The 19307-nt window shown below is 37.8% G+C and overlaps 1 protein-coding gene across 1 annotated transcript; it reads right to left on the bottom strand.

The window, feature by feature from the left end:
- Positions 1-7353: 7353 nt before the first annotated feature.
- Positions 7354-18805, bottom strand: LOC139708160 (vesicular integral-membrane protein VIP36-like). The gene is made up of 8 exons (XM_071620134.1): positions 18644-18805; positions 15788-15903; positions 14408-14522; positions 13360-13442; positions 12826-12987; positions 12099-12213; positions 10219-10332; positions 7354-7714 (listed from the first exon to the last, which is right to left on the bottom strand). The coding sequence occupies exons 1-8, from the start codon at positions 18765-18767 to the stop codon at positions 7551-7553; spliced, it is 993 nt and encodes a 330-aa protein (XP_071476235.1). The 5' UTR covers positions 18768-18805; the 3' UTR covers positions 7354-7550.
- Between the last annotated feature and the right edge of the window lie 502 nt (positions 18806-19307).

Below are 19307 nucleotides of genomic sequence, written 5' to 3'. Positions count from 1 at the left end.
CATTCCTTTATGATGCATTCTGTAATTTATTAGGTGTTGGCAACCCTAGTTATGCCTATCTCTTGAACTGTGGCACTGCAAGTATTGTTGTCAGGCATTTGGTTGACATGAAACTCATTGCTGTGCTTGTTCACGAGTATGAAGTTAGCTGAAGCATGAACTGCAACCTGACATGCATAGTATCTAGACGTCTATCATTTTACACTTTTAGGCAGCTTTGTCATGACCACGAGTACAGCAATATACAAGTATGTACATAGGCCATGGATGTGATTTGCATGTGTAGACCTTATGGAGTTGCAGGAGAGAATTTGAATGTCAAAGTGTTGAAAGATGTTAAGAAGTGTATGGTTTATTATGACATTCTGTGCCAAGAGTTAGTGCATATTTGTACAAGATAAGTAGGTGCCTACAACTGTAATTTGGAACTTTGTGTGCTAATGCTAGCCAGACTCATTCAGAATATTGGCACAGAGCCCATTTATTTTCACTCGGTATATTCACAAGGGTAGTTCTTAAGTGGCTTTTCCCATTCAGGGATTTTTCCCCCTACAGTTCAGTTGCAAAATAAAAACTTTAAAGTACCACCAATTTGTCATGGACATGTATACAAGTTGCACACATATTGCATATCTTTGCTAGCAAGGTGTAAAATGCCATAGGAAGATCAACATCTGCTGAATTTTGCTCCTCAGAACTACCCAACCCCACTAATATGACTGCTGAAATTTCTTGGGAAATCCTGATCTGCTTCTTTTTAAGGCATGTTTGCCTGGTCTGGGCATATCTCTGAATACCGGTCGATGAACCACGAGGGGTTGCTATCATTCATTTTGCTTCCCCCAAAATGTATTACTGTAGTGTGAAAGTGAAGCCTTTAAATGTATTTTCTGCTTTTTATGTACTTGTGCAATTGTGTGCTGCTGGGTACCCGTACGGGTCATTTTAACAGAGTGAACTTAGCACTGTCGACATTACTGGCAACTGAGCGGCAGTGGGATTTTTTTTCCCCCCATGACTGAAGAGTATCCTTTATCATCCCCTCTCTCTTTCTTTCTCTCTGATAGAGCAATTTGTGATAACATGTACACGTATAAGGAAGAGAAGAAGCAGAGTTGTAAGCAAAGAAATGTCTATTTTGTATGATTCATTTTATTCTTTTGTACATCACACATAACAATACATTGCAGTTTATACAGTTTAGTCTGTAAAAGTTTTGATATGCACATAAAAGTTGATAAATCTAGAAAAGTATGTGTAGTTGTGCTGTATCACTTTCCTTGTTTTACAGACCTTCCTCTACATTGTCATTACATGCATGTGAATCATTTTCTTTGAATTAATATTTGGAGAGAGTTGGCTTGCAGTTTCAGTGTTATTTTCTTAAGATATAATGAAAATAGCAAGATACAGTATTCAAACAGATTTTATCCTAAACTTCTGTTCCATATAAAATACTTGAACAAGGTCAATTCTTCCAAATATGAAAAGATGCACCGCATACAAATACCTAATACACATGACATACTCTGTACATGTAGCGACATACGTAAGACAGAAAAATCCATCTGTCCAGAGGAGTACATAATTTTTATACTTCCAGGCCCTCCTCCGTAGCAAGGAGGGTTTCCGTGAAGCAGACATAGTCTCCGTGAAACATCCCCATCGACAAGATACAGACTGATTTTTCGGTCAACGACATACATGTATTACGATACTGATTAAATCACGTAGATGTATGACAGCTAAGATGAAAATTATTCAAGATGGAGCATTCATTTGATGAGTGAAGATGTTAGTGAATGGACTTCAGTACAGTATTCCTAAGTGGAAAATGTGGTAGAATAGGATGTCACTTACTGTGCAATAATGTACCAGGTACAGGGAGGTGCACATCTAAGAACACCAGTTCTTCATGATAAATCCGATGACACACTAACAAATATCATTGGATTACATATTAAACTTTGCTTGGAATGGTTCTGGTTTTGTGCTACGCAAACTAAAGTTGCTGTACCTGGTCTGTTTATAATTTCGTACTGTGTCATACAGCGGTGTAGCAACAGAGGGTCCTATGCAAAATTGCACTACATCATAGAGAATAGCGTGTGTGTACTTTTGTCACTGTGAATGGTTGTGGCAGCTTTCTGGCAGGAGTGTATATTGTCTAAAGTAATAAGCAGTGTATTAAATTCATTCATGTATACAGCAAATTATCAGTGAAAACTTTGCATTCCTCTCTTTCTGTCCACAAGAGTGCACAATATCGCTTCTTACAAGTGAAATTGTTCAACAAAAATTCTTTAAAGAAAAAAGAAATCTACTGTTACTACACATTATCTACAATTTCCCTAAATGGATCATGTACAAACTTGACCCCCACATTTCCTTCAATATCACATTCCATGTTAAGGATGCATTCTCTTACAGATAAATTCTCGTACATTGAATATACAGTACATTTATTACCCTTATTCACCAATAAATTTGAGTAATTGGAAGCTTCCTTTAGAGCCACATACTTGCAACTACATGTATTTTCCCCATAGGAATATGCACGTCTTGCTTATTTACCTTGTGATTCTACTCAATAACTACACTTTTGTTGTTGGCGTTTCTTCAGTGTTGCTGTAGAAGGTATTGAGGGTACATGTATTGCTATTGATGGTCCATTTCATGTGACATAAACACTTGTGCTTTTAACTTCATTCTTCCTCCCCACATTCTGTATTAAATGATCACTTCATACTGCTGTTTTTTAAGGGCCATTTGGGGAAAATTTCAGGGCATATTACTAGAAGATGAGAGAAAAAGAACTGAAACTATGTAAACCAACGAAATACAGTGCCAATGGTACATGAACATTACATAATAATACATGTACTTCTTTGCTACTGCCAAGATGTTTTAAGCTGCAATTATATTGTGTTACATTTTGAATTAGAATAATACTGACCAACTTTGCCATATGCTTGAAAATCTCAGAAGTAACTAAACAAATTCCAGAATACAACATACAATGTTTCTGCAGATGAGGAAAAAACAAAAACCACCCAAACAGAAAACAAACATGTGAGATGACAGTAATTCTTGTTCTTTTGAATATAAAAGGCAAGTATTTGATGGCACAATATGCACTCACAAACAATCCAATACAGTATACACACCAAAATATGTTTTTGAATCCATGAAATCACACACAAAAAAAGAAAACAATATTGTAAAAACATCAGTGTGAAGACGATTGTGAAATTACACAAGATATGTTTGGATGAGAGCACTTTGAATAGACCAACAAGTCTTATGTTGACCAGGGCCCCATTTCATAAAAAAGTTCATATGATGACAACTCTTGCTGGAATGACAATTGTCATAGTAACGACAAGAATCCAGGTTCCTGATTGGCTGTTGATACTGGAAGTTGTCATTCCAGCAAGAGTTGCTCTCCTAACATCTTTTAATGAAATGGGGCCCAGATCATATAAACACTAGGAACACTGCATTTTTGTTTCCAGTCATAATGCACTGGAAACAATCCATGTCCTCCCACGCCACCCCAAAAGTACTGACTTGGCAGGCAATAAAATGAAAATAATCTTTACATTTAGCACATTCACCATACAAAACTGTATAACATTACCAATATCACACAATCACAAAAAAAGAAACAAAAATGTGTTTTCAATTTCAGTGTGACTTGCATGTTGTGCACAAAAAGAAGGGGGAGAGGAGTACCATCTCTTTTTAAATTTATTCCCAACATTAATTTTGTACTTACAGCAGGAAAAACTTATGTTGATCTAATACAAGGCATGTGTCGGTCATACACTCCATGAAAGAGCGATCAAGGTCGGGCTACTTGCATTGTTTTCCTGCTATCTTGAGAAAAAAAATACTGTACAACTATGTTTCCTCCAGGACACTGTTCAGGATACATATAGGGCACGGTGTCTGGTAACTTCTAGAATTGTTTAGTTATTTTGATTACAATAAGGTTCTTGTTTTTGCTTTTTCAGAAAAGCATTGTCAATGGTCTCATACTTAATTTAAGTTTATCAGAAATCCCCCTACATTCACTGGCATCTGGTTCTATTGAGTGCTCTTAAGATGGAAACACTTTTGGTTGCCACATCACCAACCTATGGTATCTTTAAATGGAAGACAGACTGTGTTGAACAGAGTATGTAACAGACATGGATGTAGGCCTGTTCCATTCAGCATTTACTGTTACCCCAATGTGCCCACAAAATGCAATTTTGTAAACAAAATCCACATCAGTCATGCACCCCAATTTCAGTTGCTGTAATAGTGACATAACTTCACAGCACTGTAGACAAATTTTAGAAGATTTTTATGTCAGCTACAATGCACCACACTAATGTACTGGTTTTCTGGCTATTTGACACATATATGAACCAGTCACTTGCAATACACACTAAAACACATGGAACATACTTGCTACTGTACAAAAAAAAAAAAAAAAAAATAGAAGTGAACAATGTCTAGACATTTAAAATATCTCTTTTTGCTTTCACCATCAGGTTGTACACTGGTGCCATCTTCCTCAAGATATTCACCAGACCCTCGGATTAAAGAAATTAAGTTCAGTACAATATACAACAAATACACTTGCTTCTTGCATCATATTGAAAAAAAAATAATAACAATAATAATATCAAAGAAAAAATTGAGAAGAAAAAAGGTTTACCACATCTAATAATGCATGCAAACAGTAACAATGATCTGAATCATGTCCAAAAATTGAAAACATATTCACAACCATATTAAACAAAAAAAAAAGTATGAGGAAGAATACGAACAAACAGATAAGCAGATAAACAGATAAGTCACAGTGCTTAAACTACATAGACTACACTTCAGTGGTATCTATCAGCCAATTTACGTGGTAACATGGAAGCAATCATGACCAGTAAGTCCATTAAGCCAGACACTGATGGGCCACTTCATACACATCAAAATCCTGAAAACAACCCTAATACTTGGTCCGAGCCTAATGAAACTAATATACTTGATAGTACATGTATTTATATGTAGTAATGTTTACTCATGAAATAACTTAATTACCTTTTTTTGTTTTGGATTTTTTTCTTCTTCTTTAAACAGTGAGGTATGAAAAATACATCTTCAAGATTTATTTTTTTTTTGGACTAAATTGATCCTTCTGGAACATTTCTCACAGGACATATTTAAAGTAACCTTAAATTCTTCAATCACTGGAAAGTTTCTCTTATTTAATACTTGTCAAAAAAAGTGACACAATATACAGTGCATTTTGAGATGTTTGATTAACAAGATCAGCTGAATAATGATCCATCGACACAAAGTGTTTCAGGAGACAATGAACAGCTTCCCTTCATGACCATATAGGTGACACAAGTTTCCAACAGACAGTATAAAGTGTGTGCCACCAACTGTCATGTGTGATCATATCAAAATGGTCAATCACAGCCCAGTCTACACATATATACTGTGTATAAGAAGATACCTTTGATACAAAACCAGGCCATTCAAAAACTAGAATGCTTTATAGTTCACTTTATATCCATTTTCAATATCAAATGTATTCTAAGAAATAAAGCAGCCTGATTTATGTCCCTAAAACATTTCTGTGTTTATAAGAGATAGTCATAAAACTTATTTTTGCAAAGATTCTTCTGCCTGTCAGGCAAAGTGTCACACTATAAGATAGAACCAACAATCCTGTGAACACCACCTTACTCTTTTTTTGTTCTTTTACATTTTCTTTAACAAAATAATCAGACATAGGAAACTCTCCAGTAAAAAAAAAAAAAAACATGCAAATTTATTTCACACAAGAGCAACAAAATCATCATATTTCTCGACAAGTGTATGAAACTAAGAGGGGGAAACACGATGCATTTGTGTGAGTACATTTGTTTTTCTTCTTCTTTTTATTTCCTATTTTTTTTACAGGCTATCCAACCCACAAAGTTAACTCTGTGCAGTATGTGAAATAGTGACATATTATTACATAAGTCTGTGTTAAGACTGGCATTTCATTCTTACCTGACTGAGCTGAGCTCATCACACATGTCGCTCCACACTTTTCGGTGACATGTTCGTGATCGGGTATTCCTAGGTTTGTTTGGCACAAATCTCCCTGTCTAGATAAGGAATTTCAGTTGTCATGTGACATATTTCTACAGGAGAAAACCTTGCTTGGCAATGACGAGTACTCCTTAGAGATGATCTTGTGCACTAAATGCACTGGAGAAAAAAACAAACAAACTATACAATACTATGGTCACGCAATTTTAGCAACATTGTTTATGCAGCCAAAATTCAAGGGTTTACCAGTGTCACTTTGATTTCATGGCAAAGGCACAGGCATATTACATTGACTCAGGATGCATACAGTTAACCTTGCCTGAGACGAATCTATTTGGATTGAAGAAATATATAGCTTTGACTTAGAGAAAATTTGACTTATGGGGGATAATAATCAATTGAATAATAAGAGAAGAGGACTTGAAAAGACTTAGGCGATCATTCGACTTAGGCGAGGTCAACTTCAGCCAGGTTGACTGCACATTTGTCACTCTGTAAACTTACCACACTGTTTCACACATCATGTGAGTATCATGGACTGGCAAATTTGGAGAACAAGAATGCTGTAAAAACATTAGGAGGTTAAAACTGCTCAAAATGCTCAAGATTGCAGACACATTTTAATCCAAAGGAGGAATTTCTCTGTTGCACATTGTTAGTCTATTGAGTTAAACGGTGGGTTAGTCAGAAAGTGGTTCACGTATTTTGTAAACCATCAACATCAATATGATATGGCTGCAAACAACCCTGGAAATCTTAACAACCCAGAACAGACCACTTACAGCATTCACTTGCAACTATAACCGTGCATCAAAGATTCCATCTCAGATTTGCCACTGAACTCGACTGGCTCTTATTGAGCTTTGTCGATCAGAAAAGTGTGTATGCTCTTGTAGCATGGTAACCCCGTGACTAGAGTGCGCTGAGACAAAAAAAGAAGAAAAAAGATGCACACTTCTTGAAACACACACACACAAACACTCTGTTACGTTGGAAGCAGTGACAGAGACCAAAGTTTGATGTCACTGTTGTTGATATTCACCCACACCCCCAAAGCAAAATACCGGTGTGCTCACAGCTCACATCCACTTTCCGCTGGACCCAAGCTACAAAATAAAAAAAAAAAAATGTTATATGATCTCAAACCTTTGCTTTGAAGATAGAGACACAAAAGGAACACAAACAACACAGCTGTTCACAAGACTGATCAACTTGTGTGAGATTTTCACAAATAAAGACACCTCCGTCCTTACTTGTAAACAAACATGAGATGACATGGTTGTGCCTGCACTTCCGCATTTTGTTACCATCTCCACTCACATGGTATGTCACAAACATACATAGCCAGCATGGACTGAAAAAGTCAGTTGAAGTGTGCCATACCACGGAATACCCCCCCACTCCCACCCAACATCCAAATTATGCAAGAGCCATAGGCTGGCTTAATCGATCCCTGTTATCTAATAGAACCGCTTCCTCTGGTAGTCCTGTTTCTTCTGGAATACCACCACGCCGACGATGATACAGATGGCGATGCCAAGTATGATGCAGAAAACAATGAGGAACATCTTTTTCCAGCTGAGGGTCACGTTTCGGAATGCCCCCTGCGGGTCGTCGACGTGATCTGCACAAGATGCAATGAAAATAGCGTGGAACTTTAAACAGCCTTCCACTGCAGTACTACTCGAGTCACTAACAATACTGAAAAGTACTGAAGAAATCTTGTTATAAAGACGACCTACAAGCCAGCTTTCCCATTATATCTGGGTACAAATACTAAACTAGATATATCGCTACGGCGACTGATATGCCTCCGCCATAATGCATGGTTCTCCTAATAGGTCTATAGTACAATGTCTTGACAATGTGTGATGACAGTTTCACACAACTGGCAAAATATTAAAATGACAGGTTTGCCACAAATGTGCTGAATGTTCACTTTCCTAGAACGAGGTTCAATTGGATGAATGATTAAAATGTCAGAGTGCAGGTATTTGGAGAACTGATGATTTTTACTCGACTTTTGACCCTTTTAGAAGTTCATGCATTGAGTAATTTTCAAGGTATTGAGAAAAAGTATAATTTCAGTATCAAATGGGAAAATAGCATTATCTAAACCTGGCCTTTGACCTTTGACCTCACAGTTCCAAAGAGAATCACTGTTAGGTTGAACATGCATAAATATGTAAGTTTCATGATGATACCTTGAGTTACTTTTGAGATATGGAGGAAAAAGTGCAATTCAACACTTTCACTTGACCTTTGACCTTTTGACCTTTGACCTTTTGGCAAAAAACTTCCCACAGAATATATATCAGGTAATACATGCATACATCAAGTTTTTAAATAAAACCTTCAGGCATTGCATAAATATAGGGAAAGTAGTGATATTTTGAGGAGTTGACCTTGACCTTTGACCCCCTGACCTTTGAACCATGACCCCCAACTTCCCTGGATAATCACTGCCCATTGGAACAAGCATATATACTAAGTTCCATGAAGATACCTTGAACCATTTGCGAGATATGGAGAAAAACATGAATTTTCAACCTTTTTTTTCCACAAAATAACCTGTGACCTTTGACCTTTCACCCCGTGACCCTAAATTCCAAACAAAGTATTATCCCCCCAGGATATACCCTCATACCAAGTTTGATGTAAAACCACCACACGGTTCCTGAGATATCGACAAAAACAAAACGGGACGGACGTACGGACGGACGGACGACCCGAAAACATAATGCCTCCGGCCACTTCGTTGGCGGAGGCATAACAATGTAAGGAGTTGGGACTTGCAAAATCACATGTTATTTGAGTGTTTTGTCATATCCGACTCCTTTACTACAAGGTTCCACTGTATTGTAGTTCGAAAAGGTTTCTATCTGTCTTTTATCTTTTTTTTTTCTGTGCCTGGTAGTTACAAATTGTGGCACACACAAAAAAAATCACATGTTTTAAGAGGCTTTCAATAAAGTTTTAATAATAATCTTTTAGTCTCTCCCCACAAAAGACAAGCTACAAAATTATTCACCAGCTGAATAAGGTGCAAGTTATACAGTATCAGGTTTCATTTCCACATGTTGTATAATACTATGCCCTACATGCCCAGTCCGTGTAAGACTAAAGAAGGTCAACAAGGACAATTAAACTGGTATGTCATTTTCTCTCTTTAAAGAGAAATTTAAAATGTTCAAGTAAGCTTTCAGCAATAGAATCGCATCAAACTGAACAGCAGAGGTTTCATTATATCCAATCTATATAGAATATTCAAAGTTCCATGTATTGTCACAGAAGTATTAGAAGTAACCCCTATATACACACACTAAATGAAGTGATGATGTAATTCACAGCAACACTAGTGTCTCACTAACCTGCACACAAATTAATCTTCATTAAATATCCTATTTACACGAAATTCAAAAGCAATTTTTTCCATCAAATTTACTTGCAATAGTAGAATTGCAATAATGTCATGAGAGGGTTGATAAATTACATTACTATTGTGTTGTTACATCTTTAAATGTTTTCCTTTTTTGGTTTGAAAAAATTTCAATAACTTGAAGATAAATATACACATAATCCTAAAATTGAGCAGTTTTCAGCAATGGTTTCACAACATCCAGGTATATTAGAGTTTAGAGTAGAAGCTCATCTGTATTGAAACTTCAACTGCTGAACTTTTGATCTTGCTTATTGATCGTCTGGTGATCAAGGTGAAGACGGGTTAGTTCGCTTATGAAAGCTGTAGCCTCGACAGCTGAAAATCCTAGAAGTTAATAGTGCAGATTGAGATCAAACACTGAACACCAAGTTCAGACAAATAGGTATGTTCTGAAGTCCCGAGAGATGGACAAACTGCAAACGAAATGCCTCGGTTACTGTAAAACATGATATAATCGCAGCATGAAATTTTCGCGAATTGGAGCCGACTGCCTTTTTTGTAGCATGAAATTTTCGCGAATTGCCACTGGCGTTCAATGCATATAGTGTACACAAGAACTTTCGCAGGCATTTTAATTTCGCGAATCTTGCCGCTCGCGAAATTAAAATGCACGCAAACATTCCTCGTTTTACAGTACCCTCCTGAGGAAGGAGGCACTATTGAGGGAGTGTACTACTGGTACTCACCTCTCGGAGGGCTGAAAAAGGCAGCGGAGGGCTGGAGCTTGCTGTAGTCTGTGTCCTTGTCTTCATCTTCCACCTCAAGCTGGTAGACTTTTATCGAATTGATGTCGTGGTTATCTACGTGCGCAATAAAAACATATATTGTCAATTCTACGAATATCAATATCAGGTTGTTGTTTTTTTTAACAAATGATATGATTACAGAAAGTGAAATTACATCATACATTTGACTGACCTCAATCTTTTCTGTTTCTCTTTCTTTTCTTTTTTTTCTGGGGGGGGGGGGGGGGGGGGGCATGTGTACTGTCCGACAGTTTGATATTTAAATATGCCATCAAGGGTTTAAATTATTTGTTTCTTTGTAATAAATCAGCACAGGAAAACAAAACCTCTGCCAAAATTAATCAAAGAAAAAGATAAATTTAACCCCTCTCGATATTTCACCATACCGATTATATTGATGCTACAACAAAGAAATACATCGACTGGAAATTTGCGTGACAGTTGTCAAAAAGCATTTCAAAAACACATTGGGAATCCGTTCAATATTTGACTGAGTTTCCAATTCATTGAAATATAGAAACATTTACAGTAAATTGTACTTGAACTCCATTCAAATGTACTAAAAAAAAAAAGAATCCTATAAAACCAAGTAAAATCAAATCAATCATTCCTATCTGACATCAAAATAAAACTTGCATCAAATCAAGTGAAACAAGGAAAAGTAGAAATTACGCGGTGCGTAAAATATGTCCCCGCCGGAAGTAGCATTTAGTATAAAAATGTACTATATAGGTCAAAAGATCAAGGTCAAAGGTCAAAGAAGTCAAAGGTCAACATTCTGTGTAGAAGTTTTGAAGCCCTCACCTAGTGCCATCACATAAAGCAAACGGAATCGAAATCCGGTTAGAAATGGCGAAGGAGTAGCATTTTGTAGCCAATGTACAATATAGGTAAAAAATCAAGGTCAAAGGTCAAAGAAGTCAAAGGTCAAAATTCTGTGTAGAAGTTTTGAAGCCCTCACCTAGTGCCATCACATAAAGCAAACGGAATCGAAATCGGGTTAGAAATGGCGAAGGAGTAGCATTTTGTAGCAAAATGTACAATACAGGTCAAAAAATCAAGGTCAAAGGTCAAAGAAGTCAAAGGTCAAAATTCTGTGTAGAAGTGTTGAAGCCCTCACCTAGTGCCATCACATAAAGCAAACGGAATCGAAATCGGGTTAGAAATGGCGAAGGAGTAGCATTTAGTAGCAAAATGTACAATATAGGTCAAAAAATCAAGGTCAAAGGTCAAAGAAGTCAAAGGTCAAAATTCTGTGTAGAAGTTTTGAAGCCCTCACCTAGTGCCATCACATAAAGCAAACGGAATCGAAATCCGGTTAGAAATGGCGAAGGAGTAGCATTTTGTAGCAAAATGTACAATACAGGTCAAAAATCAAGGTCAAAGGTCAAAGAAGTCAAAGGTCAAAATTCTGTGTAGAAGTTTTGAAGCCCTCACCTAGTGCCATCACATAAAGCAAACGGAATCGAAATCGGGTTAGAAATGGCGAAGGAGTAGCATTTTGTAGCAAAATGTACAATATAGGTCAAAGGTCAAGGTCAAATGTCACGACTGAAATTCTGTGTAGAAGTTTCAAAGCTCCCATGTAGTGCTATCATATAAAGCAAACAGAATCAGAATTGGCTCATAAATGACAGAGAAGTAGCAAATTGAAGATTTTGATCACACACGGACGCACACACGGACACACGGACGGACGGACGGACGGACACACGGACACACACACGTACGGAGCCCGTTTCATAGTCCCCTGCTCGAACTCGTTCGGCGGGGACAATAAAGTTCATTCAAATCGAGTCAAATCATATTCAGGGCATTACCTGCTAGCTGTCCTGTAGCTGCAGAAGCTCCAAAGTAGTATCCAGTGGGGAGGACAATTTTGTCAGTGTCTACACAGTGCTGCCACTTGCCTGAGCCTGTTATGTCCATCATGAGCTATATGGAAGGAGATTCAGATAAATACGAGATAGCTTGTTGCTATGGTGACATACAGCAAAGAGAATCATTCATGTTTGTTTGTCGTTTTGACAGTCTACCTTATGGCAACAATCGTATGATCTCCAGTCTTTATTTTGCGGAATATCCACCTAAGACATTCAGTGGACAAATATCTATATATAGGACAATATCGAGTATTCACCTGTTCAACATAAGATTCAAATTTCCCATGTGATCAAGAATTCATCTTTCACAAAGTGTATAATACATACCAGTAGCACTTTGATGTTAAAAATGCTACAAACTTCAAAATATTGTAAAACTAGAGATTTTTCGCATGAATGAAACTTTTGCATATTTTGCGAGCAAAGGTTCAGGAAGTAAAATGCACATAAAAGTTTTTGTCAACACAATGCACTGGATTCAAGCAGAAATTCCCAACAGTTTCATGCTGCAATTGTTTCTGTTTTTACGGTAAAATCTGTTAGTATACAAATTATTTATATTCATCTGGTATGTGGAAACACATTCCACTACTGTGGAAACATTTTCAAAACATTTTCCACTACCCACTCAACTGAAATTGTTTTTTTATCTCAAGTTACATACTGTTAGTCTGTTCTTGAAATATCTCAGGGCCACGTGGGTGTCATGCTCTTTATTCCTGAAGGGGGCATGGCAGCCAGCCAGCTCAGTGTGGGTGCCGTCTCGGTCGTGATCGTAGTGCAAGGTGCCATTGTTGATCTGGGCTGAGATGTATGGGTGAGCATGCTATGGGGAAGGAAGGGGGAGAAAAAGACAGAAAGATGGGGCTTATAAATACCCTGTCATATAAGATACTTTTTTTTATCAAACACTGCATGTTGATGAAAAAAAAACACGAAACAAACAAACAAAACATTTTCATTATGCCTACATAGTAATGCAATTATTTGGATGCTATGATATAAATATTCATCTACTCATCATGATGTCAGTTTCAAATGTTTTAAATATATACACACACCTTTCTTAAAGTCCTTTATTGAATAAACAAAGGCAGTACGCAAAATCTAAGGCAACAGTTTAAAAAAGTAGGATTACATACATATGTGAACACAGAATGTACATAAAGTATACTGAATCCATTTAGTAAGTACTCACATTGTGTGGTCCATTGTGGTTGCTATATGTATCAAAGAAGATTGCAAGACCAGTAAAATAATCCATGTTCCCAAACACAGGACCTGGGAAAAACAGATGGGGAGAAAAATTAATCCATTCATTTCAGTTTTCAATTGAAACTCACTGTAATGCTTCAGAAAGAATACCAAGGCCAGCATTAAGTTTTCAAATGGGCAGAATATACTTTACTTTACATCTATGCATAACGAAGAATGCACAGCACAAAGACGAGTGCGGGAATTCACAACTGATTATCTTACCTGCACGTAACTTTGCATTTAAAAGTCAACAAACATGGGAATGAGGAAAAACCTACACATATTTTGCACAATTTGATAAGAAGTTCATTTCAGCACCCATTCGAGCATCCACATGAAGCTTGTACATGGTATTACCATACATGTATATCTGTCAAGTTACATGTATGCACGATAATCAGGATTTTGAATATCGACTGTCGGTATTTGTGGACTGAAGAATGGCAACATACACAGAGTATTGTTGTATTAAAAAGAACAAAGTGAAAATTCATAACTGTTGCATCGATTGTCCGATTTTCCTCAAATTTCACTGTCTTCTACTAATGTTGCTGCTTTCACTCAATTCACATCGCTCTTTGGGTTTGCATTCCCTTTAAGCATTGGCAGCATGCACACACATACAGTGGAGTGTAGCTAGACTAGCTATATAATCACACACACACACACACATGGTTACAACTTGGCACAGGCAGGGGCCAGTGATATCGATATCACATATTATTCTATGTTATACAGAATTTGCATTCAGTGAAATGTTGTTTACAGAGTATCAACCCTATAGAATACTTCTCAAATGTCCTGTTTTGAAGTCATTGGATTTTTTTTCAGCTGAAAATAGTTGTGATATATTTTTACATACTGCACATCTGTCAGATAAGAAAAACAAAAACAAAACAAAAAACACCAAAGTTCTTGACCCATGATAACACATGTAGTGAAAACAAAAGAAATCTTAACACTACATTTGTCTCTATCTCTGTGCATACCTGGTTTCATGCGATCCTTTGTGTACCAGATTGCAAAGCCATCTCCGAATAACGTCTTCCCTTGGCCATGAACACTGAAGTGAAGATGCAACTCCCAGTTGGGAGACTTATTTGGCTGAAAACAAGACCAGAAATACAACACTGACAGTTTCCAGACTGACAAATTCTTTAATAGTTATAGAAGGATCATTTCAGCTTGGCTTGAACCTAATATCCATAATTAGATTGGTGCATAACCTTGATCTATGAAAAAAAAAAATACAACTCCTTCCAAGAAAGGTGAAGAAATGAATGCAATGATTTAGATCCTCTTGAAAAAGAACAACAAAAACAAACACACACTAGCTGAGTAAAGTTCTTATAAATGTAGAACTAAACAATATCAATCTATACAGGAGAATATGATTGTATTTGTCATTTGTGTCTCATAATACTTTGGAACACCCACTACAATAGAATAAGTTCCTCATGTTGGTATGTGAAATATATTCACCAAATATTTTCATACCATTTAGTATCAGCTACAAGGACATATGTGACCCGCCACAACAAAAAGATCCTAAAGGCGCTGAAGGCTGAGCCGAGGAAATCTAGTTTGAATTCAGATCAGCCAAATCGGTCAAAACCATCAAATTTCTGTTTGGGGCATAATTTTGTAGTCTCTTTTTGTCTATCATCTGCCAAAATTTTGAAGCTAAATGACCAAAGGAAAGGCAAGAAATTAGCGTTTTTCTGGGCTATGATTTTTTTCGACTTCAACGGAACAAAAACATGTCCGAAGATTTGGATTTAGCGCCTCAGATAGACTCCGTCCTAGCAACGAGGGAGCAATCTTATTGGTCAGTGCGTGGCATCCTAGTTACTGAGTGGTCGTGCAGATACCACTGGCGCTAAACTGAATGAACATCGTGGAGGTTGCTAGGAGCATACCTTCTATTCTGTCAACTTCTGTCAACAGGTGAAAACTGTCTTACCTCCCCTTGATCACCATTGTGTCAGAAGGAAAACTTTGAAGGTGGTTTTCTCAAAACGCTGATTTCTTAGACCACATAATCTCATAAAATCGGTGATATCTCCTTAATCGAGTACTTTTATGAATCGTGGTATATATGAAATCAAAGCGGAAGAGTACGGGAATAACATCATGTCATTTTTCGAAAATCGACCTCCCTGACTTTCGGATCCTTTTGTTGTAGCGGGTCACATATATCATATAAACATATGAAGTGGATGCAAAGCTATACTATAATGGTAATAACATTTTAGAATTGTCATTCTAATATGAGGTGAAGAAGGGAGAATCAACACAGTCATCCACTTTAAAAAAATACTCGGATCAAACACAAACATAGTGGGTGGGGGTAGCAAACTTTGCCTTACCACTTTATTCCAGATGGCTCCACTCATGCTCTGATGATCTGGGGTCAGTCTGATGTAGCTGTTGGTGATCATTGTACTCCCCATGATGTCCCACATTGGAATACTGGCACCAGCTCCTACAATGGAAATACGGTGACAGTGACAGGGTATACAGTGACAGTGAGAAAAAAACAAACACTAATCAGCTGACAAACTCAAAGATATTTTCCAATCAGTTTTATATAGATTGTGAAGGCAACCACAATTGTTTGCTCCATTGAGAGGTATTGAAGCTAGGAGATTGATAACTGTACTACAACTGAGGCATGTCAGGCTTGGCTAACAAATTAACGCAAGTGGATTATCGGTAGCTAAAAATGATCTTGTTCTCACATGACTGGGATATTCACGTTGAGGAAATTTTCCTTACCCTGGCCTTGAGTTAAAACCCTGATGCAAATGGATTTTTCCAACACTCACCTAGACCGGAAGATCAGTCAGTATGGGTCAGTATTTATCGGGAGCTATATGTTACACGGAGATTACGTCTTGCTTCACAGAATCCCTCTCCTATACAGACTGAAGGCTCTGATATGCATTACTGTAGGGGGGATGCTCCAGCATGGAAACCAGTGTGATTGGCTAATGGATGCATTCGCCGGAGATCAGTTATCACTGTGCTATTAGTGTGTTACTAGTGTATCGATGAGCTGGTAGCTGCGCCTTTTCCCATGAAATTACTACCCAGATCTTAGCTACCGTATTTCAAACAGCTGGAGAGCACACCATATTTATGATGTTAATTTTACTATGTAAGTTTAAATTTGCCGATCTAGCACTGTGAATATCAATATAAGACGTAATCAAGGAGGGTACGGTACATTACATCACTTTTTACATCCAAAGGGACAGTGGTTAAGCATTCCCCCCCCCCCCCCACACACACACAGAGCGGTGTCTAACACAGGCTACTGTTAAATGTTATAATTTAACTCCCCCACACAGAGATCTTTCTGTTTAACACACACCTAGCCCAACCAGATGTCATGCAAAGCACACTTGTGTACAGCGACAGGGCCGTGTATGAATAACACACACCTAACGTAGTGATGCAAATATATATTACTGGGTACTTCACATTGGGTCGAATATCTGGTTCAAATATCATGTTGATTTGTAGGCTGCTCCAATCAGAACAGCAACACAGTATTATCAAATCATGGGTAATAATAATTATGAAAAAGGTGCACATGCAGAGACTACAAAACTACATTAGCAAAAAAAAACAAAAAACAAACTTCCTATTTTGATTCATCTGCTATGAATCATCTCCTTGTACATGTAATTGGCTAATCTGCAAACACTTCTCCCTAGGCCACTTTTACTCTTAGGGTGCACTGCTCTCATCAAACCCTGTTCAGCATCTGGATGAGGGTTTGAGGTGTGGTGTTTCTGACACTGATAGTGGAGGCAATTTCTGCTATGTGCTCTGTTTTCTACCACACTTACCCCTCATGCTTGCTTATTGTTTGTCACATCGCATTCTGCATGAAGCACTAATAAAACTCAAAGAAAGTTGACAAAATATCTAACTCAAATCAAACAACAAGGTATTGACATTTAAAATGACATGATGTCTGCTGCATGCTCCGTCAGTAGAAATGTCTTCTTCACATGCCCGAGACAGTGTCATGATTTTGAGCTCAAACTGGCTGGACTTTGATTAACCATTGTAGTGGGAATGGGTTTTGGGGACAGTCAGCCTTGACTTCCCCCTCCTTTCTACTGTACCTTACGACCTTAACCAGACCCGGACTGTGACTTTAGCCAAACTGCGAGGTCACATGACTGACACATTCAACCCTGTCAGGTGACTATTGACCCCCATGACCTTGACTTGACGCTTGATGACTGGACTGAGGTTTCCCACGGATGTACACTCTCGAACTCCTGGAAAATCTGTGGGCATCAAGCGCATCAGGCCGTTGGCGTAGTCGGTAAGTATCTATTCCCGTAAAGAAGGTATAACTCCCACTTTACCATGTTGACAGTTTGCCCATTTGGTATATTTGACAAATAAGCACTGTGTCAGGAAGTCTTTGTTGAGAAATCAGTTAATGAGCATTCTGTTAAAATAAAATTTAAAAATCACTCTGAAAATATCAAAAGTTTGAAATGAGAGTCAAAAAAAAAAGACTTTGTCTTTGTCGTAAGTTACATCTATCAATAGCTCAGCCTCAACTGTCTGGTAAACACAAACGCAAATTAATTTATTTGCTTGCAATGATGTCCTAGAAAGTTTTCTACTCTGCGTACCCTCCCTGATAATTCTCCTCCTTCTTAGGTCTTTAAACATTTGTGCTGGGCCAGGATTACATTATTGGTAAAGGCTGCTTTACTATCTAAAAAAATAAAATAAATAAATAAATTACTATCGGCATGCCCTACTCACTCGTTACTGATACCAGTGATACCGTGAACTAAGCCTGCTGTGGAGTGTGAGGCCTTGAGCTGAATTTAGAATTCCATACTTATGAAACTCATTGAAAGGTTGTTTCTCCATTTCATTTTACCATAGATTTCCATTTACTACAAATCCAGAGCATCATTTGAGGAGAATCCTTCATCGAGAGCACTTCAAGGTGCGAAAAGTGTTATACAACAAATCAAGTTCGACCCTCCCGATTCTAGTCGCAACGCCCGCATACCACTAGCACTGCACTGCACACACTGATCGCGATCGGAGGGCGACACCCGGTACGCACGGGCTGCACCGGGCGATCAATGCCCCAACGCCACGCTGGCACTTCCCACCCTGCGGCTAGTACTTGTCAGACCTATTGTCATCAGAAACACAAGTGTACACAAGCATATTACCTGTATATGGTCGGAGAAGTGAATGCTCCCTTTTCACAAAGTCTGATGGATTATTTTCTCCGAGTACCATCAGGAAGTTTGCGAAATATAACGCTAAAAAGAACAGAATCCAGTGTCCTTCCATGGTGCTTGCTCAGGTTTCACTAGTCCCACGCGTACAAGTTTCTGTATTGTCTATGTATATTTGCGTGTTCGTTACTCCAGCGGCTCAGATCGAGAAAGTTCGCATCAGCACATCGCGTAGCAGGACTGTGTACGTGTACGTGCAATCACCGCAATCCACAGATCGTATCCACGCACCACACCACCCTGCCTGCTCGGCTAGCAATGTCGTAGCTGGCAGCAGAGCAATAGTGCGTTGCATCATCCGTGTTGCCCTTGCTTAGCCGAGAGGTCAGTTATTCATTATCTCCCCATTCTCTATAATTTTGATAAAACAGCGTAAAGATCAAGCAAGCCATATTTGAACTGCAGACCCTGAGCTAATCTATAGTATCTGCTCAAATCAAACGCACAATGACGATGGCTTTTACCTTCAAGATGACGAGACATAATAATAATAATAATAATAATAATAATAATAATAATAATAATAATGATAACAATAATAATGATAACAATAATAATAGTAATAATAATAATAATAATGATAATAATAATAATT

Source organism: Diadema antillarum, unplaced genomic scaffold, assembly GCF_040938485.1.
Source record: "Diadema antillarum isolate AM-2024a unplaced genomic scaffold, OU_Dant_1.0 seq00001316_RagTag, whole genome shotgun sequence".
Lineage (NCBI taxonomy): Eukaryota > Metazoa > Echinodermata > Echinoidea > Diadematoida > Diadematidae > Diadema > Diadema antillarum.
This window is presented reverse-complemented; position numbering and strand designations above follow the sequence as displayed.